Source organism: Budorcas taxicolor, chromosome 10 (genome assembly GCF_023091745.1).
Source record: "Budorcas taxicolor isolate Tak-1 chromosome 10, Takin1.1, whole genome shotgun sequence".
Classification (NCBI taxonomy): Eukaryota; Metazoa; Chordata; class Mammalia; order Artiodactyla; family Bovidae; genus Budorcas; species Budorcas taxicolor.
Genome location: NC_068919.1, coordinates 12,320,102 through 12,342,147, shown reverse-complemented (window position 1 = coordinate 12,342,147; position 22,046 = coordinate 12,320,102). Strand labels below are relative to the sequence as shown.

General features: G+C 50.5%; 1 protein-coding gene across 1 annotated transcript; it reads left to right on the top strand.

The window, feature by feature from the left end:
- The first annotated feature begins 2,560 nt into the window (after positions 1–2,560).
- Positions 2,561–18,263, top strand: CILP (cartilage intermediate layer protein). Its single transcript, XM_052646596.1, has 9 exons — positions 2,561–2,598; positions 4,210–4,373; positions 6,973–7,065; positions 8,139–8,408; positions 9,889–10,071; positions 10,447–10,761; positions 11,665–11,773; positions 12,855–13,012; positions 15,194–18,263. Exons 2-9 carry the CDS (start codon positions 4,316–4,318, stop codon positions 17,551–17,553), a joined length of 3,546 nt encoding a protein of 1,181 aa, XP_052502556.1. The 5' UTR covers positions 2,561–2,598; positions 4,210–4,315; the 3' UTR covers positions 17,554–18,263.
- The last annotated feature ends 3,783 nt before the right edge of the window (positions 18,264–22,046 follow it).

Sequence of the window (22,046 nt, the reverse complement as noted above, 5' to 3'; positions counted from 1 at the left end):
AGGAGAAGGCAGGCTGGGGAGATCTCTTTCATGTACTCTGTGATAGAGGCCCGGGAAAGAAGTTGATTACCCTGACTTTGACCTCTTGTCCTCTGGTTTACCTCCCGCGTGCCTTCCTCTCCCATCTACCTTGCTCTCCTTATCCAGTCTTGTGGTCAGGTGACTTCTCTGGCTTCTGGCCTAACCTCTGGTGAGAGTCTTTGGAGCTGTCATTTCTTTTCTTCTCTCCTTTCTGTTGTATTCATTGTCAGCATCTTATCAAACCTTGCAAGAGCTGCTGGGGGCCTCAGAGCTCTCTCAGTCTGAACTCCTGCTGCGTAGGAGGTCCAGAGTCATGTGCGTCAATACTTGTCCAAGATCACACATCAGAATTAGCAATAGAACCAGTATTCTACTTTGGGCTCCCAAGTTCCTGTTTTTCTCCTAGCCTCCGATCAGGCTGTTGGGGCTCAGCTTTTGTCCACAGACCAGCAGAGTTCTTAGGGTCTTCACTCGGTTCACACTCTGCCTTCACTTAGTTCAGACTAAAGCTGCTCCATGGATTGGCTCTGACTATAATTGGACCAGACTTGGTCTAGCTACAGAATCTCTGGGCCAAAATCTGGGGGCCAGGAGGGAAACCAGGAGGCTCCAGGAGAAAAAGCAAACCAGGTCCGTGCCTTGGATCTGCTTGGGGCTGTCTTTACTCAATATCCTTCCTCCACTTCCATCCGCTTCTCCCCCAACAGCTCCTGTCCAGGACGATGCTCAGGGAAATAGAGCTCCTAAACCCTTGCTTACACTCACACACATTCACACAGAGAGAAAGACATATATATATATATATATATATATATATATATATGAGTGAATGAATGTTAGTTACTCAGTCATGTCCAACTCTTTGCAACCCCATGGAGTCCGCCAGGCTCCTCTGTCCATGGAATTCTCCAGGCAAGAATACTGGAGTGACTGGCCATTCCCTTCTCCAGGGGACCTTCCTGACCCAGGGATCAAAACCCAGGTCTCCTCTACTGCAGGCAGATTCTGTACCATCTGAACCACCAGGGAGGCCCATATATGTATACATACATATGGCATACACACAGGCACATACCTATAGAGAAAGGCACAAACACACACAAGCACACACACATAGCTGAATAAGTGTGCACTGCAGCACACAATGATCTGCACTGCAGATCATTTCCATACAGGGCTTTTCCCTCTGAAATCATGGAAATATCTTCTCCCTATGTCCTGCCAGTACTGAGCCTAGAGCCTGCTCCAAACAGGTGCTCGTTGATAGTGTGTGGAAAGAGGGAGCTGACACTGGTGTGGAGGGCCACATGGGCCAGGCCTCCATCTCCAGGCCCTGCATAAGGCAGAAAGCCCAGCCTAGGCCCGATGAGCCTGGAATGTAAGGCAAACCTTGGCAACTCCTGCTGTCTCCCTGGTTCACCCCCTCCCCATCTGGTGCCTCCACTTGGGACTCTCTCCTTGGGTGGTCCGTTAACTAGTCCATCAAAATCACCTGGGAGCTTGTCAGAAATGCGAAGTCTAAAAAAAAAAAGAAATGCAAAGTCTCAGGCCTCACTTCAGATCTACTGAACCAGAAAGCCTGGGTGTGGGGTCCAGCATCTGTGCTTTCATAAGCTCTTCAGGGGTTTCTAATGCATGCTACAATTATAGAACTGCTGCCTGTGAGGAGAGGCAAGCTCATGCCGCGGGGGAGGCGGCTAAAGTCTGGAAACACTAGCAGCTGCTTACGCCACCTGTGGGTAAGGCGGCTGCTCCTTGCTGGTGGGTGCCCATACCCAAAGTACTCTCACATGCACACACACACAATTTCACACACACACACTTGCACATATATGAGCATCTGGCACGATCTCAGAGAATCCATATGCAGGGATTCCTCTCGGATCCATTGGGTATAGGCAGGCACCCAAATGAAGGCAGGAAGGGGTAGGAAAGAACTGTTCTCCTCCTGGCCCCACAATCGCTTTGCCCCTTGTCCCTTCGGAGGGTCCCTGAGCGCTCCCTCAGAGTCACAGAATCTGAGTAGTTGCCCAATCAGACAAGGCAGCCCTAGATGAGAGGTCAGGTGATCTGTGTGCCTATGAGAACTCGGGGTATGTGCTAAGGGCAGCAAAGTTCTTTCTCTGCATAGGTGGGCTGGGGCCAGGGGAATGTTGGGGATCAGCAGGCAAAGCTTAGGCAAGAGCATACCACCCCCTGAGCCATGAAGCGCTGCCCACACGTAGAATTCCTCTTGGCCCCTCCCCAGGGCTGCTCCCCGAGCCCCTGCCTCCCCACCCATCCCTCTGCTCTGGCCTATGGAGCCCCGGGCAGCTGCCCACCTGGCCCATCCCCAGGCCCTGCGGCATCTCCCCCTGAGGATCTGGAAGTGAAATCAGGCCTCTGGAAGCTGCTGGGGATGTGGGGAGGGGAGGAGAAGGCTGAGCTTCCTCAGGCTCAGATCTGGTTTCGCGGCTGCTTCCCCTGGCGCACTGCCACAGGCTGAGCCTCCAGCTGTGCTATATAAGGCCCGGTGGCTGGCCTGCTGGAGAGAGGAAAACTCGGACCCCCCAGCTGAGGAGTCCCGCTCAAGACACGGTGAGCCCCGCTCCTGTTCTCCTTAGCCCGTCCCTGCACTGCTCAGCTACCCTAGGGCACCCCCCGATCAGCCGCCTCACCTCCCCCAGACAAGACTCGCCTTTCTTTGGAGCTGGCCGCAAGTCTTCTCCCTCCCCGACGTGAGGATAGGGGCCCCCAGAGGCCCCAGTCAGGGTCTCTTACCTCTGGGTACTCTCCCTTTTTCCTGAGGTCAGCCAGCCTTCTTTGTCTGAGCTCTCTGAGACTTGCAGACTGGGGAGCTTCACCAGCAGAGCATATGCTGAGGAAACTTCCATGGGCTGCCAGATGGGAAATGGTTTTTCCACAAGGTGCCTCAAGCCACTTTGGCTCCAGACAGTCCCAGAGCAGTCCCAGGCTGAGGGCCGTGCAGGCCCTGGGGAGCACTCAGCCCTCGGCTCAGATCCTGGGAGCTGGGGGTGAGACCCACAAGAGCTGGGGACCCTGGAGGCCCTGCACTCCGTTCTTTGGGCTGAGAGACAGGTGGCGGAGTTAGTGGCCTTAGAGCTGGATGGTCTGCAGTGTGGGCTTGGTCTGTTCTTCTGGGACAACTAAGTGCTTTTGAATCTTTTTTTCCAGAAAGGAGGAATCTCCCTTTTCTCACCACACCCTGGACTTCGGAGGTTGAAGCAAATCCCTCTTGAATTTCCGGGCACTGGTCAGAATCGGGGTTGGCCAGAGGTCTGGGGAGAGAGAAAATTGAGCGGGAGCCTGGGTCCTGGCCCTATTACCAGACCTCTTGGAGAACAGGGGAGCTCCTCTTCCTGTTCCTGCGGCCCCTAACCCCCACTCAGCAGTTACTGGGGGGCCCGGCCCCTCCCTGTGGGTCCCCTCTGCTCTCCTCCAGCAGGCTCCTGGCTGTGTGACTCTCAAGCAGGCCAGAAATGTGTTCATCTGCAGCCTGTGCACATCTGGGAATGTGTTCATGGAGCTGGTGTGTCTGAAGCATCTGCACCCTCCAGCTTGCCTGTCCTGTGAGAGGCTGCTGTAGTCGGGGCAGGGGCTGCCCAGCCTTAATATGCAGCCCTGCTGTGCAGGAACATGAGTCCCACCAAGGGCAGCAAAACAGGTCCCCAAGCCTGGGTCTTGGAAGTGATTAACGAGTCACCCAGAGGCTGCTCGGGGTGAGCACAGGCACCCCCTTACTGGCAAGGAAACATCTCACGCCAACTGTCCCTTATGTCCCATCTTGAGGTGAGGTCCTAGCACCTGGACCTGGGGTTTGAATCCAGGTCTGCCTTATGTGAACTGAGATTCTGACTCTCTGCCTTTTCCAAGCTGCCCAGATTTGCAATGTGGGCAGGTATCATCCTCACAAGACTTCATTCTGTCCACCTTTCACCTTTGATAGGTCAAGAAATAGAATATTTCTGGGGACTTCCCTGGCAGTCTCATGGTGAAGACTCCATGCTTCATTGCAGGGGGTGCAGGTTCAATCCCTGGTTGGGTTACTAAGACCCCACATGTGGCGAGGTGCTGCCAAAAAAATAAATGAATAAAAACTTTTTTAAAAGAAAGAAAAGAAATAGTTCTGCTGAAAACCTCAGAGTCAGCTCAGAGATATGGAACCTGATAAGCTTTGTTTCTTTGCAGGTCACTGATCTGAGAAACTTCTCAGGGACTGCATTCTAGGGACTCCAGCTCTGTGGAGGAACGCTCACTCAGCTCCTGCCACATTCCCCACAGGACCGGGGAAAAGATGGCGGGGACCAAGGCCTGCGTGTTCTTCCTAGTTCTGGAGATCACCTCAGCGTTGGGTACGGGCTAAGTACCTCCTGTCTCTCTAAGCTGCTACTTTCCATAGGGAAGTCACATTTGGTCTGGGACCCAACTCTGCACCTGCCTTAAACTATAGCCATGGCACTAAGACCTGAGGCTGGTTTATCTATTTATTCATAGTTTATACCCTGCTTGTTTTCCTAAAGGGTTTGAGATAGGTCTCAATATTAAAACTCACAGAACATAATCTTTAAAATGAGGAGAGGGATAAGATGTCACTCAGAAGGAGGAAGAGGGTTACCAATGCCCCTGAGTGCTAAATTTAGCTCTGAGCTTCCTGATAGCCAAAGCAAAAGGAATCCCTGAGTTCTCACATCTGGATTTAGGGTGAGATCTGATTTTACTTTTCATGAAAATTCATTTCGACCCTGTGGCCGAATTTCACAGAGACACCAGAACCCCTTCTGGTCTCCTTGTCCTCAGACCCCATTCTCTGGTAACTCTGAGTTCGCCAGGGAACAGGTGGAGAGAATTTGCCCGGTGGGCTCCCCGAGGCATCTGAGCATCAGAGCTCACAGCACCAGGCTGCATACTCTCTCTCACCTCCCTTTCTTTTCCTGATTTCTAGCCACATACTCAGGTAAAGCAAAAAATGCTCAGAATTCTCTCTCAGAGCTATGAGCACTACAGGCTTTGTGACTGCAGATGCGGGAGCAGAGGCTGTCCGAGCAGCTTGCCAAACCCTCTGTGGGCCCACCTCCTGCCTTGCTCTTTCTGCCTTGACAGCTCTTGTTGATGAAGATGATTAACATTCAGCAATCAGAAGGGAGATCAGATTAGTTTGATTTAAAGAGCTACTATCACCCCCAGTTAAGCAGCAAAGAGAATACTAATTTGACTCTCTCATGTGAGAGTTAATTACCTTTTGAAGCTTTTGCTGGCCTCTGCTCCCCTCTCACCTTTCTGTTTTGGAGCCTCCAACTCAGCCTCAGGTGGGTTGGGCCTGGAGGCTTGCTGCCTGTGGCTCACAGGTCCCTATACCCTTCCTCAGGGAGACTTCACCAGCTGCGATCAGAAAACTATAAGGACTGGGACTTCCCTGGTGGCCAGTGGTTAAGACTTCATATTTCCAGTGCAGGGGGCACTGACTCAGTCCCTAACTGGGGAACTAAGCTCCCACAGCTTGCATGGTGTGGCCAAAAAAAAAAATTAAAGGACCACTCCTCCAGGCAGATCCTATGAGGGTGAGGGTGGATTCTCAAAGTCAAACTTTGCCAGGAGAAGGGAAGTGGGCATCTATTGTCCAGGTCTTGAGCTAAATGGAGCAAACATTCTGTGCTAGGCATTATTCTAAGTGGATTTTATGAAGCTTATTTAATCCCTATAATCCTCTGAGACAGGGACTATTATTATCCTTACTTTATGATGAGGGGTCAGATGAGTTAAGTACCTCGCCCAAGGTCACACAGTCAGGAAGTGGCAGTGTCTGGGGCTCACAGTCTCAATCGCCATGTACTTCAGAGACTTTGTGTTTCCTTATGGAATCCTTATGCCGACTGGACCACCACATGTGCTGTGGGAATGAATATCTCCATTTTATAAGATAAGGAAAGGAAAGTTCCATTCTGCTAAGGAGAATGGGCTCAGACCTTACAGGAGAAGCCCCAGCTGCCTTGCAGCATCCCACGGTCCATTTCTAGAACAAAAGGGAAACGAGAACCATGCTGGTTGGGCATGCACTGCATGCCAGGTCCCTTTGCCTTCACTGTCATCCTGAAAAGGCACCATGACCCTGTGATGCGGTGATTGCTAGGCACTCTATTAAAAAAAAAAATTATTTATTTTAATTGGAGGCTAACTACTTTACAATATTGTGGTGCTTTTTGCCATACATTGACATGAATCAGCCATGGATGTACATGTGTCTCCCCATCGTGAACCCCACTCCCTCTTCCTTCCCACCCCACCCCACCCCATCCCTCTGGGTTGTCCCAGAGCACTGGCTTTGAATGCCCTGCTTCATTTATGGAAAACATGCACGGTTCATTTATTTTACATATGGTAATATACATGTTTCAATGCTATTCTCTCAAGTCATCCCACCCTCGCCTTCTCCCACATAGCCCAAAAGTCTGTTCTTTACATCTGTTTCTCTTTTGCTGTCTTGCATATATGGTTGGCCATTACTGTCTTCTAAATTCCATATATATGTGTTAATATACTGTATTAGTGTTTCTCTTTCTGACTTACTTCACTCTGTATAATCGTTTCCAGTTTCATCCATCTCATTAGAACTGGCTCAAATGTGTTCTTTTTTGTAGCTGAGTAATATTCCATTGTGTGTATGTACCACAACTTCCCTATCCATTCGTCTGCTGATGGACATTTAGGTTGCTTCCATTTCCTAGCTATTGTAAACAGGGTAAAGCTCTATTTTATGAGGAAGCAAATTTAAAAGAATACAGCTTTTGAGGTCATATAGCCAGTCAATGGCAGAGTGAGACTCTGAACTCACGCCCAGCGCTCATGTTCCGTTCCCCACATCACCCTGCTTCCCTACGTCCCAGAAGCTAGTAGCAGGACCCTGCTAGGCCCCTGTAACTGTCTTGGCTTCTCACTTCTCCTCCTGGCCCTCAGGGAGGCAGATGATGCTCACTCAGTCAGTAAGAAGAGTCCAGCCTGGGAAGAGGACCTCAGGCGTCTTTGCCAAGCCTGCCAACCTCCTGGACAGTGAGTTGTGGCTGGAGCAGGGACTGATGGGGGTGAGGGGGTTGGTCTTTACTGAGCTTGTTAAGAGAGTCTCTGCAGTCAGGGGACAATGTCAGGGTTCCATAGACAAAATGCTTTGCTCAATTGTGTCCAACTCTTTGCGATCCTTTGGACTCTAGCCCACCAGGCTCCTTTGTCCATGGGATTTTTCAGGCAAGAATACTGGAGTGGGTTGCCATTCCCTTCTCCAGGGGATCTTCCTGACCCAGGGATTGAACCCACATCTCCTGCATTGCAGGCAGATTCTTTTACCCACTGAGCCATTTGGGAACTTCCATAGAAATCCACTTTTAAAAGGCATGTGAGGACTTCTCTGGCAGTCCAGTGGTTAAGACTCGGTGCTTCCCCTGCAGGGAGTCTGGGTTCAATCCCTGGTCAGGGAACTTAAAAAAAAGAAAAAGGATATTTGGCCAACATCTCTGTCCAGGCAGAGGGACCAAGTATATAGGACAGCTCAGAAGCATGAAGCTGCCTGATAGATCCCAGGAATGCTGTAGGGCTTGCTGGGGCCAAAGCACAGACTGGCAGGGAGAGAGCAGAGAGAGGAGGGTGGAGATACCAGTTCTGCTGCTGCTGCTGCTGCTAAGTCGCTTCAGTCGTGTCCGACTCTGTGCGACCCCATCCCTGGGATTCTCCAGGCAAGAGCACTGGAGTAGGTTGCCATTTCCTTCTCCAAGATACCAGCTCGTCAGCACCTAAATAGCTGGCTAAGGGAGTTAAAGCTGGGAGTGATGTGGCCCAGGCTGCATGGAGAAAGCTCGCCCTGACTGTAGTATTGAAGAGGGGTTGGGATGGTTTGGGGAAGCTGGAGGTAGAGACACCAGGCAGGAAGTTATTGACATGGTATAGCCAGGCTGCTGAGAATCTTTGGCAGTAGGGTGTGCAGAAGGGTAAGAGATTCTAGAAATGCTGCGCAGAGAGATGCGGCGGGGCCTGAGACCAGTGAGGGGCGGGTGAGGGGTAGCGGGGTTGAGCTCACCGGGGGCTCTGGGGCCCGGTTGCCTCCCACCTGGCTCTCTCTGGCTCTCTCTCAGGTCCTGGGGAGTGGACGACCTGGTTCAACATTGACCACCCAGGTGGGCAGGGTGACTACGAACGGCTGGATGCCATTCAGTTCTACTATGGGGACCGGGTGTGCGCTCGGCCCCTGCGGCTAGAGGCTCGAACCACCAGCTGGAAGCCCGCAGGCAGCACCGGCCAAGTGGTCCATGGCAGCCCCCTCGAGGGCTTCTGGTGCCTCAACAGGGAGCAGCGACCCGGCCAGAACTGCTCTAATTACACCGTGCGCTTCCTCTGCCCTCCAGGTGAGCCTGGCCAGCCCCCACGCCCTGCTTCTCACCAGCCTCCACACAGGGAGGCCAGGGCCTGCATCTGGCCATGGAAACTGGACATCGCACACATACACGTGCTTCAGCTCCATAATAACCCGTTAGTTTCATGAGAGCCACCATGTTCCCAACAGCGTTCTGTGTTGATGGATAGTTTCCCTTCAATCCATTTTACTGATGGGGAAGACCACAGGCTCTGGAGCTGGACTGCTTTGAATCTGGGCCCACTGTCTCTACTGTGCTCCTTAGGCAGATTTTCTGAAACTCTCTGAGCCTCGGGTTTCTCACATGTGGAAGAGAGGTAATAATATACCTTCATGGGTGGCTTTGGGCTTCCCTGGTGGCTCAGACAGTAAAGAATCTGCCTGTAATTCAGGAGACCTGTGTTCAATCCCTGGGTCAGGAAGATTCCCCTGGAGAAGGGAACGGCCACCCACTCCAGTATTCTCGCTTGGAGAATTCCATGGGTAGAGGAGCCTGGTGGGCTACAGTTCATGGGGTCGCAAAGAGTCGGACGTGACTGAGCGACTAACCGTTTCACTTTATGGGGGTTTTTACGAGGATTAAATTAGATGATAAATGCAGAGGGCTTAATGCAGGTGAATGCCCACTAAGTTTTCATTTCTATTTTAGTTCCTCTGTGCCAGATGCTGCTAGTTATCTCCATTACTCAACTTTCACAACTGACTGTGAGGAATCTCAGTTTTGACAAGTCATTCCAGGTTCAGAGAGGTTAGGTAACTTCTTGGAATGACACGGCTGGTCGGTGGAATGCTGGGATTTAAACCCAGGCCTGTGTTTGCAGAGTCCAGGAGTTCATGCTCTTTCTGTCCTCTCTCCCCATACTAGGTAATTCAGAGCCAGCTCAGGCCTGTCCATTATTGACTGTGCATCCTCCCTTCCTGGGGTTCCGCCAGTGCACACGGCCTGGCCCTGCAGGCTCAGGTGACTGTGGCAGTCACCTGGATCAGGAACCCAGGCTGCGGAATGTCTCAGGGTGAGGTTCGAGGCCCCCGTTTTCTTGCACAGAGGCCTCAGATCAAGGATGAGGAGTATGGGCAGAGGGGGCTTGATGTTGCCGAGGCCCCAGGTCTCGACTTCCCAGGGCCCCTTCTGCAGGAGCAGCGGCTGTCTTCACACTGGGAGAGAGTAAAGATGATGCTGTCCTCCACGTCCAAGGACAGCACATCAAAGTCCCAGCGCTTGGCCAGTAAGTCCCTTTCAGGGGCACCTATAGCCCATTTGGTGGTGTCATTGTAAAAATTAAGAGCTATCACTTCCTCAAGTCTCTTGGTGTCCATCTGTTGGAAAAATCCTTGCAGGAAGTATAAATATCAAAGACATCTAGGATGTAAATGGAGGACTGGGTCTCTGAGAAAAAGCAGCCTCAGGGTCAGACATCCTGATGGAGTCCCCTTGGGAGGGAAGTCAGACCGCCTGCTGGACTTCTTTGTAGGATCCTTGCGCCGAGACACAGAGCACAGCCTCTGGAGTCTGTGGTCTCCCTGGAGCAAGTGTTCTGCTGCTTGTGGTCACCCTGGGGTCCAGACCCGAACGCGCACCTGCTTGGCGGAGACAGTGTCACTGTGCAGTGAGGCCACCGAGGAGGGCCGGCACTGCATGGAACAGGCCTGTTCAGGTACCACCCCTGCTCCTGGTGCCAGGTAGGGCATGGGGCTGGGGCTGAAATAGCCTATCAGACTGAGACAGGTTCATTCATTCATTTATCCACTCATCAAGTAATTATGTGCACTGATGGGGGACATAGAGGATAATGTGGGAGCACAGAGCAGGGTCAATTATCGTCACTTAGGGGAATCAATTAAGTCTTCCTTGAGGAGGTGTCCTGAGCTAAGTCTTGAAGGATGACTAGGAATTAGTTACGCAGGCTGCTGAGGGAGGGTAACAAAGGCCTAGGGATGAGAAGGAGCATATGGGACTCCACAGGTGGGACGTGGCTGAAGGAGGGCCAGAATCCATACATGCCCTCCTGATGTGGCCTCTTTTTCTGCAGCCTGTGACCTTACCTGCCCCATGGGCAAGGCGAATGCTGAGTGTGACGCGTGCATGTGCCAGGACTTCGTGCTGTATGGGGCTGTCTCCCTCCCTGGGGGTGCCCCAGCCTCAGGGGCTTCTGTCTACCTCCTGACCAAGACGCCTAAGCTACTGACCCAGACGGACAGCAGTGGGAGGTTCCGAGTCCCCGGGTTGTGCCCCGATGGCAAAAGCATCCTGAAGATCACAAAGACCAAGTTTGTGCCTATCCGCCTCACGGTGCCTAAGACCAGACTGAAGGCGGCCACCATCAGGGCGGAGTTCGTAAGGGCAGGTACTTAAGTTCTCTGGGGTAGGGCTGGGGGGGAAGGCTGGACTTTTAAATAAAGGGATTCTAGTACTCAGAGCTGGCTTCCCAGCTTGCCCAGAGTAAAACTAAAAAATCCACAAGTTCCAACATCATCTGGCTCCCCACCCTCGACCCATTACTTACCTTCTCTCCTCTCTTATTACAGTCCCCACCACCCCCACTGAGTCACTCTACTACAGTTACCAAGGCTTCCTATCTATTCCTCAGCTACACAGGCACACTCCTGCCTCAGGGCCTTTGCACTTGCTGTATACTCTGCTTGGAGTATTCTTCCCCAGATAGTGGCATGGCTTGCTCCCTCAGATGTATACGATATTTTCCTGCCTCCTAGTGTAAGGCTTGGAGGTCATAGAGAGAGAGGCTGGGGAAATTCAGGAACAGTGCCGAATGGCCAGAAAATTCTGCTGGAATCAGAAGAAAAGGTACTGCACTATTCGAAACATCTGGCTCTGTCTCAATGGCAATGCTTGGGAATCTTGCCTGGTACAGGGTCCCCTTGGTTCTCCACTGCCTCCCCCAGATACTGCCCAAGAGGCTATGGGAGCGGGTCCCATCTGAGTGGCTGGAGGGAGTGGACTCCATTAGGACCATTAGAAGGGGTCTAGGGTGTGTGTGTTGGAGAAGGAAATGGCAACCCACTCCAGTGTTCTTGCCTGGAGAATCCCGGGGACAGGGGAGCCTGGTGGGCTGCCGTCTATGGGGTCACACAGAGTTGGACACGACTGAAGTGACTTAGCAGCAGCAGCAGCAGGGTGTGTGTGTGAAATTGTAAGATTTTAACACATGTCAAAATACCTGAGGGAGCAAGGCTCTGGAGAACCTGTCACAATGAAAAACCCCAAACACCATTTCTCATCCCTGTCTCAGAAACCCCGTACATTGTGATGAACCCTGAGACAAAAGCACGAAGAGCTGGGCAGAGCGTGTCCCTGTGCTGTAAGGCCACAGGGAAGCCCAAACCAGACAAGTATTTCTGGTGAGTATTCTGCCAGCTATCTGGCCTGATTCTCCTCTTGGAAAACCAGAGCTTTCTTGCACTGGGTCTGGAGTTGTTAATCATGACAATAACCAGCAGAATAAAATTACAAGGAAGGCTCCGGTGTGGCTTCCCAGGTGATGCAGTGGTGAAGAACCTGCTGCCAGGGCAGGAAATGCAAGAGATGTGGGTTCGATCCCTGGGTCAGGAAGATCCCCTGGAATAGGAGATGGCAACGTACTCCAGTATTCTTGCTTGGAAAATTCCATGGACAGAAGAGCCTGGAAGGCTACAGTCCATGGGGTCACAAAGAGTTGGACATAACTGAGCGCACACGCATGTGCGCGCGCGCGCGCACACACACACACACACACACACACACGCCCTGGTGTATCACCAGGGAATAGGCACTTAAAAGTGGGGGCCAGCTGGGGACTTCTCTGGTGTCCAGTGGTTAAGACTGCAAGGGGTGTAGCTTTGATCCCCTGTCAGGGAACTAACATTCTCACATGCAGCATGGTTCAGCCAAAAATGAAAAAAAATTAAAAAATTTTTTAAAGTGGGGACCAACAGGGTTGAGGCCACTCGGCAAGCCTTGTTGTCCTGTTGAAGCTGGGATCCCTACAGAGCAGCTGTGGTCTTAGGGTCCTGACTCTATATCCTTGGGACACAGAACCAGGTTTCCCGTCCTAATTTCCCAAAGGCAAACAAGGTTAGAGTCCCCAGTGGCTGCCCTTTACCCTTCGCAAACATTTTACAGCCGTTATCTTATTTGATCCTCTCAACAATTCTACGGATCAGTTAGGAATCATGGCATCTACTTCAGATGAATGGAACAGGAAGCTGAAGCTCAGAGGTGAAAGGATTTGTCCAAGGGTCCATAGCTAGTCAGCGGTGGAGCTGAGACTGAGAAGCAAGTCCCCTGACCCCCAGGCCAGTCAGTGCTCTTGAATGAACCGAGTCAGTTGTAGAGTTGGCATCTGCAGGGACCTGTCCGTCACCTGCCTGGCTCCTGACACTGTCCTTAAGGATACCAGCCCTTCCACTGCCCCCTCAGGCTGTCCCTCTTCATCCCTTGCAGGTACCATAACAACACACTGTTGGACCCCTCCCTCTACAAGCATGACAGCAAGCTGGTGCTGAGGAATCTGCAGCGGGACCAGGCCGGGGAGTACTTTTGCAAGGCCCAGAGCGATGCTGGGGCTGCAAAGTCCCGCATTGCCCGGCTGACTGTCATAGGTAAGCCTGGCAGGGCCCCTGGAGAACCCCTACCACAGTGGGCATAACCGAACAGTCAAAACTTGGGCTGTCCTGGGCTGTGCCCAGTGCTGTGCTTTCTGGGACACAAAGATGGCACAGACCTTGATCCTACCCTCACAGGTCTGCCACTCCAGGAGGGGTGGAGAAATAAGAGACAAGTCAGTAGAGATAGAACAAAAATGTAGCTGAAACAGGAGATAAGGAGTTGTGGATGTTACTGAAGAGAAACAGAGAACTTCCAGGTGGGAATGACTGTTGTGGCTTGTTGCTGGAGGCTTAAACAGTGGTTTTTAGCTTTGGCCACCCACTGGGATCAATTGTTGCATTTTTTTAAAACTTTTAATTCTGTATTGGGGTACAGACGATTAGGGCTTCCTTGGTGGCTCAGTGGTAAAGAATCTACCTGCAATCCAGGAGTTGCAGGAGATGCAGTCTCAGTCCCTGGATCAGGAAGAACCCCTGGAGGGCATGGCAACCCACTCAGTATTCTTGCCTGGAGAATCTCATGGACAGAGGAGACTGGCGGGCTACAGTCCACAGGGTTGCAAAGAGTCAGACATGACTGAAGTGACTTAGCATGTGTGCACAAATAGCTGATTAACAATGTTGTGGTAGTTCCAGGTGAACAGTGAAGGGACTCGGCCACATATGTACATTTATCCATTCTCCTTCAAACTCTCTTCCCATCCCGGCTGCCACATAACATGGAGCAGAGTTTCCTGCGTTGTACAGTAGGTCCACCTGTTGAGTTTTTCAAAAATACTGATGCCTGTGTTTTACCTCCAGGGAGCTTGATTTGATTGATTTGGAATGTGGCCTGGGAACACTCAGGTTAAAAGCTCTCCCTGGTAATTCTAATTTGTGGCCAGTATTGTGAACCCCTGACGTTAAACAATGGCCAGGGTCTGTGTGTATGGAGGTGGGGGCGTCCCAGATCAAGGGCCAGAGGGAGCAAAGTTATAGAAGTGGGAAACTGAGGGGGCTTTACAAGAAAGGGTGACCTGATTAAAGCTGGCTTCTGGAAGTGAGCTGAGGGAGGGGAGACCAGAGGCTGAGACCAGTCAGGAACCTGTACTTGCAAAGTGAGGGGGAAGGAGGGTATCTTAGTAATTGGCCTAAACAAAACCAAACAAAAGTCAGGAGGAAATTTGTTGGGAGGATTCTGGAATATTTCACAGACTCCAAGAAAGTTGAGCAACACAGCTCAGGACAGACAGGACACAGGGCACTTGGACCTTGGCAGATGAGATGTGGAACCCTGTCAACTGCGGTTCCCAGCTCATTATACCAGTGCTCCCTGCTTGTCACAGTTATTCTTAGTACTTTATATGGTTAATATTTTAAACTAAAAAGTAATTTACTAAAGTTAAATTTATAGATAATAACTACATGTGATTTTAAGATATATATATATAGAACATGCTCCTAATGACATAAAACAGAAATATAAAAAAATAATTTTAATGCAAAATCGTATGTATTTAAATATGTAAGTGTTAATGGCACAAAAACACCCACCAAGAAGTCAGACACTTCACTTGAATCCAGTCACCATGAATGTGACAACAACGAATACTGACCTTGGGCAGTTGTAGGGAGGTGATTTTTCTGAGACAAGAAGCAGTTCTTGGTATTTGACCAAGCTAAACAAAGTACAATCTTGGCTCATTTTATATGGTAGTTGCATTCTTCAAAAATTCAATGCATGATAAAACCATGTATAAAATACCAGGTTCTAATCATTTAAACATGCTTTCCATGTACGTGAATGTCTATAGAATATGTGAAAGCAGAATGTAGAAAAATTCTTTATGTCACACAGTGCCAGTGCCAGAAAACAGAACTGCAAGCCCGCCCCACCCACGATAAGCCAGTAGCACTCCCAGTTTGGGTGGTAACTCAGAACACCCTCAAATTTTCAAGATTCCTCCAATGAGAACCATTACTGTGGTGGTCTCTGCAAGGAACTCTGTTTCTCCAAGGATAAAATGGAATTAGTAATGGCTATCCATTCTCCCTCAGAGGCGTTTGTGAGAGGTGGGACCATGCCAGTGCTTTGAAAACCCAAAAGCATGCAGAGAGGTCAGAGACGTGAGGCTGAGGTGCCTTTCGTGTAGGAAAAGGACTTGCATTTAATGTCTGAACTATTTCCCTCCATAGCGCCTGATGAGATTCCTTGCAACCCAACCCCCGAGAGCTACCTTATCCGGCTGCCCCACGACTGTTTCCAGAATGTCACCAACTCCTTCTACTATGATGTGGGTCGTTGCCCTGTCAAGACCTGTGCAGGGCAGCAGGATAATGGGATCAGGTGCCGAGATGCTGTGGAGCACTGCTGTGGGATCTCCAAAACAGAGGAGAGGGAGATCCAGTGCAGCGGGTACACGCTGCCCACCAAGGTGGCCACGGAGTGCAGCTGCCAGCGGTGTACGGAGACTCGGAGAATCGTGCGGGGCCGAGTCAGCGCAGCCGACAATGGGGAACCCCTGCGCTTCGGCCACGTGTACATGGGGAACACTCGTGTGAGCATGACCGGCTACAAGGGCACGTTCACTCTGCATGTCCCGCAGGACACAGAGAGGCTGGTGCTCACGTTTGTGGACAGGATGCAGAAGTTCGTCAACACCACCAAAGTGCTGCCCTTCAATAAGAAGGGGAGTGCCGTGTTCCATGAGATCAAGATGCTTCGGCGGAAGGAGCCCATCACCTTGGAGGCCATGGAGACCAACATTATTCCTTTGGGGGATGTGGCTGGTGAAGACCCTGTGGCTGAGCTGGAGATCCCATCCAAGAGTTTCTACCGGCAGAATGGGGAGCCCTACATGGGAAAAGTAAAGGCCAGTGTGACCTTCCTGGATCCCCGGAATATTTCCACAGCTACTGCTGCCCAGAGTGACCTGAACTTCATCAATGATGAAGGAGACACTTTCCCTCTTCGGACATATGGCATGTTCTCTGTGGACTTCAGAGATGAAGCCACCTCAGAGTCCCTTAATGTTGGCAAGGTGAAGGTTCATCTTGACTCAACCCAGGTCAAGATGCCAGAGCATGTGCCCATGATGAAACTCTGGTCCCTCAACCCAGAAACAGGGCTGTGGGAGGAGGAAAGTGACTTCAAACCTGAAAGCCAAAGGCGGAACAGAAGGGAAGACAGGACCTTCCTGGTGGGCAACATGGAGATCCGTGAGAGGAGGCTTTTTAACCTGGATGTCCCGGAAAGCAGGAGGTGCTTCATCAAGGTGAGGGCCTACAGGAGTGAGAGGTTCTTGCCCAGTGAGCAAATCCAGGGGGTCGTGGTCTCTGTGATCAACCTGGAGCCGAGGACTGGCTTCTCCTCCAACCCCAGGGCCTGGGGCCGCTTTGACAGTGTCCTCACGGGTCCCAATGGGGCCTGCCTGCCTGCCTTCTGTGATGACCAGTCCCCCGATGCTTACTCTGCCTATGTCTTGGCCAGCCTGGCTGGGGAAGAACTGGAAGCAGTGGAGTCTTCTCCTAAATTCAACCCAAATGCAATTGGTGTCCCTCAGCCCTACCTCAACAAGCTCAAGTACCGCCGGACAGACCATGAGGACCCACGGGTCAAGAAGACGGCTTTCCAGATCAGCATGGCCAAGCCACGGCCCAACGCAGCTGAGGAGGGCAATGGACCCATCTATGCATTTGAGAACCTCCGGGCATGCGAGGACGCACCACCCAGTGCGGCTCATTTCCGGTTCTACCAGATTGAGGGGGATCGGTATGACTATAACACAGTCCCATTCAACGATGATGACCCCATGAGCTGGACTGAAGACTACCTGGCATGGTGGCCCAAGCCAATGGAGTTCAGGGCTTGCTACATCAAGGTGAAGATTGTGGGGCCACTGGAGATAAATGTGCGATCCCGTAACATGGGGGGCACCCACCGGCGGACGGTGGGAAAGCTATATGGAATCCGGGATGTGAAGAGCACACGGGACAGGGACCAGCCCAATGTCTCCTCTGCCTGTTTGGAGTTCAAGTGCAGTGGGATGCTCTATGACCAGGACCGTGTGGACCGCACCCTGGTGAAGGTCATCCCCCAGGGCAGTTGCCAACGAGCCAGTGTAAACTCTATGCTGCATGAGTACCTGGTCAACCACCTACCGCTGGCGGTCAACAACAACACCAGTGAGTACACCATGCTGGCGCCCTTGGACCCACTGGGCCACAACTATGGCATCTACACTGTCACTGACCAGGACCCTCGCACGGCCAAGGAGATTGCGCTCGGCCGGTGCTTTGATGGCACATCCGATGGCTCCTCCAGAGTCATGAAGGCCAATGTGGGAGTGGCCCTCACCTTTAACTGCGTAGAGAGGCAGGTGGGCCGTCAGAGTGCCTTCCAGTACCTCCAGAACACGCCAGCCCAGCCCTCTCCTGCAAGCACTGTCAGGGGAAGAGTGCCCTCAAGAAGGCAGCGGGCAAGTCAGGGTAGCCAGCGTGGAGGGGTGGCCTCTCTGAGGTTTCCTGGGGCTGCTCAGCAGCCTCTGAGCGACTGAGGCTTGTGGTACTTCTCTTCTGCCATCTCACATGACAGCCTTGTGGGACTGACGCCCAAACTGTCACTCGGTTAATTTAAGCCCATCTGTTCTGGTGCAACTTGCGTGTTTGTTTCTTCATTCCTTTACTTACTTATTGTCTTTGTCCCATGATGCTGATTGGCACGAAGCCCCTAACATGTCAAAATAAAGCCCCACTGTCCTGTTCTCTCTCTACAAGAAACAAGAAATTGGCCATGGGCAAACTCTGTGGCTTCAAGCATTCTTCCTTTAGTGCCGTACCTGGAAATGTCTTTCGTTTTCTTTTTTTGCATGGTTTTGCCCACCTCTAATGATAATCTGATGTTGAAGATCAAATAACCAATATAAAGCATATTTCTTGGCCTGGCTCCATAGGATGTAAGCAAGGCTTGCATCACAGTTCATACATATAAAAGGTGGTGAAATAAAGAAATAAACTATATTGTTACTTGGAATGGTACTAACATTTCTTAGCTGAATCTGGGACTCTAGTGCATGTTCAGTGTTACACTGTTGAATATAAGGTAATCGTATTTCCTCTACCAAATCTGGAAAAAACATCACCTGGTATCCACAACTGCACTTGGTTGCTAACTATATTAATGTGCTTCCTTTTATATGTGCTATTGTTCTTGCTAGAAGCCCAGTGTGGCCCAGAACAGATGTCAATAAATGCACATTTTGTACTTGATTCTGAGGCCGCTGACCTGTCTTTAAACCATTAAAGTGAGCTAACTGTTCAGAGGGACAGAGGGGTCTCTGGAAAATGGGCACAAGTTGGCACGAGGCATAGCACCACCTAACCCCAAGTTACAGGGCTGGGTGACTAGGCACATATTCCAGTAGTCAAGTTTGTTCTCATGGATCATATTTTCCATTTGCAGAGAAGAGCAGAGATTCCTGGAGTTGAAAGCATGTTCTGGGCCCCTGAACAAAGCTGAAAACATGTCCTGATTTTTTTTTTTTCATCCCTTCCAATACCGAGGAGCTTATACAATGGTTTGGCCCAGGGTCTGGCAAGCTGGCCCAGTGGTCCTTTGGCAACCCCCCACGGTGTGCTGCCTTCTCTAGCTGAGTTGGCTGGCCTCACTCAGAAGGATGGGTTTTTAAATTTTTTTCATTCCAAGCTCTTCTAAAGATGCTCAGCTTTTTCAGACACCAGACCTCTGTTGTGTATAATAGCCTCTGTCCCTTGAGTAAAATGACTGGTCCAAATGGACAGGGTTTTTTTTTTTTTGGAAAAGGTGTTTGGTTTAAAATAGTATATCAGAGGCCCTAGATGGTGCCAGAGTGATCTTGGAGGCATCAACAGCCAGGGTTGAGTAAGATGCACTGATGGCCTCTTTCCCAACCTCTCCAGAATCTATTACAAAAGAGGTCAAGGGGTGAGGAGAGGGCATCACTTACAATCAGGACAAAATGCTGTCCCTGATCCCCTGGCAGGCCTGGTTCAGCTCATTTTGGCCACCTCTGGTCTGGCCTGGATTTGTAATCTTGGATCAGTATCTGCCCAGTTCCCAGGGGTTTGGTTCATAATTGACTAGAAATTTCCCTGGCTAAGCACCCCACTCCCATGACCTCTGAGAGTGAGTGTATGCAGGGCTAGGGCCTCGCAGCTTTGTGACTGCTCCTTAACCTACTCCCAGGCTATACTTCCCAGGGAGTGGCTCCCACTGACTACACTGGGTGGGATAACAGGGGGAGCAGTTTTGACTGCTCCTGCCAAGGAGTCAGTGCTCAGCTATGTATAGCGCAGCTGCCTCATTGGTTCAACCTAATTGTCCAGTTTCCTGCAAACTCATCAGAAGGGGTTGCTGAGGAAAGTGGGATGATTGGGCTCCCAACCCCTGACTTTCCCTTTCTGTTCTCCATTGAGGACCTGAATAAATGGACTCCAGCAAGTGGCAGCTGCTGTAGTCTATTTTTTTTTTCTTGCTCATCAAATATTTATTGAGTGCCTATTCTATGCAAAGCCATGTGTGCAAGTAGAGAGGTCTTCATGAGTATATAAAATATACTACGTAGACTTTCCAGGTGGTCCAGTGGTTAAGAATCTGCCTTGCAATACAGGAGACGTGGGGTTTGATCCATGGCCTGGTAACTGAGATCACACATGCCACAGGGCAACTAAGTCTGCTCACCACAACTAGAGAATCCCGCATGCCGCAACTAAGACTCAATGCAGCCAAAAAGAAAAAGAAAACCCACACACAGTGGCACCAGCTTTGGAGGGGGTGGTGGCCAGAGGAGGCTTCTTAGAGGAGGTGACGTCTACTTTGAGGTCTGAGTGATAGGACCTGGCATGCTGAAGGTGTGGTTGGTCAGGAGCAAGGGCCACAAGCAGAAACAGTGTGGGCAAAACCAGGAAGGTGGCGGTTGGGAGGGGAAGGCAGATTCCTCTCCTTCAGACAAGGAACACTGTTGAGTTGAGCTCATGACACCTACTTTTTAAGCATTTTGCTTCTGAAGGCAGATAGACTCCTTGCTAGCTGTCTGACTTTGGTTAAGTCATTTTCCTCACCTGTAAATGAAGGGGTTGGAGGACTTCCCTGGTGGTCTAGTGGTTAAGACTCTGCTTCCACCACAGGGAGTATGGGTTCAATCCCTGGTCAAGGAACCCACATGCTACTCTACACAGCCAAAATAAATAAATCAATAAATAAATGGGTTGGTTGTACACCTAAAACTAATATCTAAATTATAAGTAAATAGGAAAAAAATTAAATGGAGCGTTTGTCTAGACTGACTCTAAACCATCTCTAAAGTCCTTTCCTTGCTCTGCACTGAGGCTAAAGAGCACAGTTCCCAAGATGCCTTTGCATTAACAAACAGCGGATGATTCACTGGGTGTTCCCTTCCCCTGCGGAGACTCTGCAGACTGGATGGACAAAACGTTCATTTCAGAAAAGCCCCGGGGTTTTGGGCTCAGACTGCTGTACCCTGGCGGATAACCCAGTTACTGAGAGTGAACTGTAAGAAGACAGACGCCAGATGGCAGGGAGGAAGGGCACAGACAGGAAGACAGAGGGGCTGATCAGACAGTTTCTGCTCCCAACCAAGGAAGCTGCAGGCAGAAAACTTGCTACAGTTTGGAGAGTTCCAGCAGCTAGATTGGTAGAGAAAAATGTCACCAAGATGTCAGGATAAGAACAGAGGCTTGAAAGACTGAGAGAACTTAGACAAGTTGGAGGAAGTGCAGGACAGGAGGAATTTCAGGCAAAGGGATATCAGCTAGAGCCAAGGAATAGTGCTGGGACTGCACACTGGAAGGCTTTTGGTTGGAAGTAACAGGGATGCCAGCAGACAACTGGAAGGGCTAGAACCAGGGACTGCAAAGCCTTCAGAATCTAGGCCATCACTTTTTGGTTTTCCCCTCCAGTTAATTATGACTTACGGCAATTTGGTAAAATTATACCTTTATAAATGGCAATGAGGCATCTATCTTTTCTCTCTACCTGATCCCTCCAGAAACTGTAATTTCTTAGTTTGCCAGTAACTTTATCAGGCAAATAAGGAAAGTGAAAGTGGCTCAGTTGTGTCTGATTCTTTGTGACCCCCTGGACTATATAGTCCATGGACTTCTCTAGGCCAGAATACTGGAGTGGGTAGCCTTTCCCTTCTCCAGGGGATCTTCTCAGCTCAGGGATCGAACCCAGGTATGCGGGTGGATTCTTTACCAGCTGAGCTACAAGGGAAGTCCAAGAATACTGGAGTGGGTAGCCTATCCCTTCTCCAGTGGATCTTCCCGACCCAGGAGTTGATCTGGGGTCTCCTACATTGCAGGTGGATTCTTTACCAACTGAGCTATGAGGGAAGCCCAAGTAAGGAAGGCTACCTCCTAATAGGTACAGGTACAGAAGTCTTAAGGTACTTGGGGGGAAATGAGAGGAATTCATCCAAATCTATAGATACCACAGGCAGAATCTGTGACAAGGCCTTGGCATGGCTTTCCTGCCTTTGAGAGGCCTTTCAAAAGCTTAATCTGAGATTCCTTATGAAAAGTTCCAGCACAGCCAACTTAAAAAGAGCCTGTGAGATCAGTAGCATGGGTGTGTGCTGAGTCACTTCAGTCGTGTTTGATTCTTTATGATGCTATGGGCTGCCGCCCACCAGGCTCCTTTGTCCATGGGATTCTCTAGGTAAGAATACTGGAGTGGGTAGCTGTGCCCTCCTCCAGGGGATCTTCCTAACCCAGGGGTCAAACCCAAGTCCTCTACCTCTCCTGCACTGAAAGACAGGTTCTTTACCACTAGTGCCACTTGGGAAGCCCGTGCGATCAGTTACACTTATGTAGATAATCAGGCCAAATTTGTGAAAAGCAGATTTATTTCACAGATTAGTCTTAATTTGGCCATATTTGGTAGAAATGAGGGTATTTTAGAGAGAAAAATACATGTTTCAGTGGATATTTAATTCTAGTTTTGTTAATTGAGGTCTCTATTTACTGCTAAAGACTCACTTCTCAGATGGTT

Coding starts and splice junctions, on each gene's coding strand:
- CILP (XM_052646596.1), top strand. CDS start 4,316: ATGGCGGGGACCAAGGCCTGCGTGTTCTTCCTAGTTCTGGAGATCACC. Junction 8,409..9,888: donor GCGCTTCCTCTGCCCTCCAG/GTGAGCCTGGCC, acceptor ACTTCTTTGTAG/GATCCTTGCGCCGAGACACA. Junction 11,774..12,854: donor AAACCAGACAAGTATTTCTG/GTGAGTATTCTG, acceptor CATCCCTTGCAG/GTACCATAACAACACACTGT.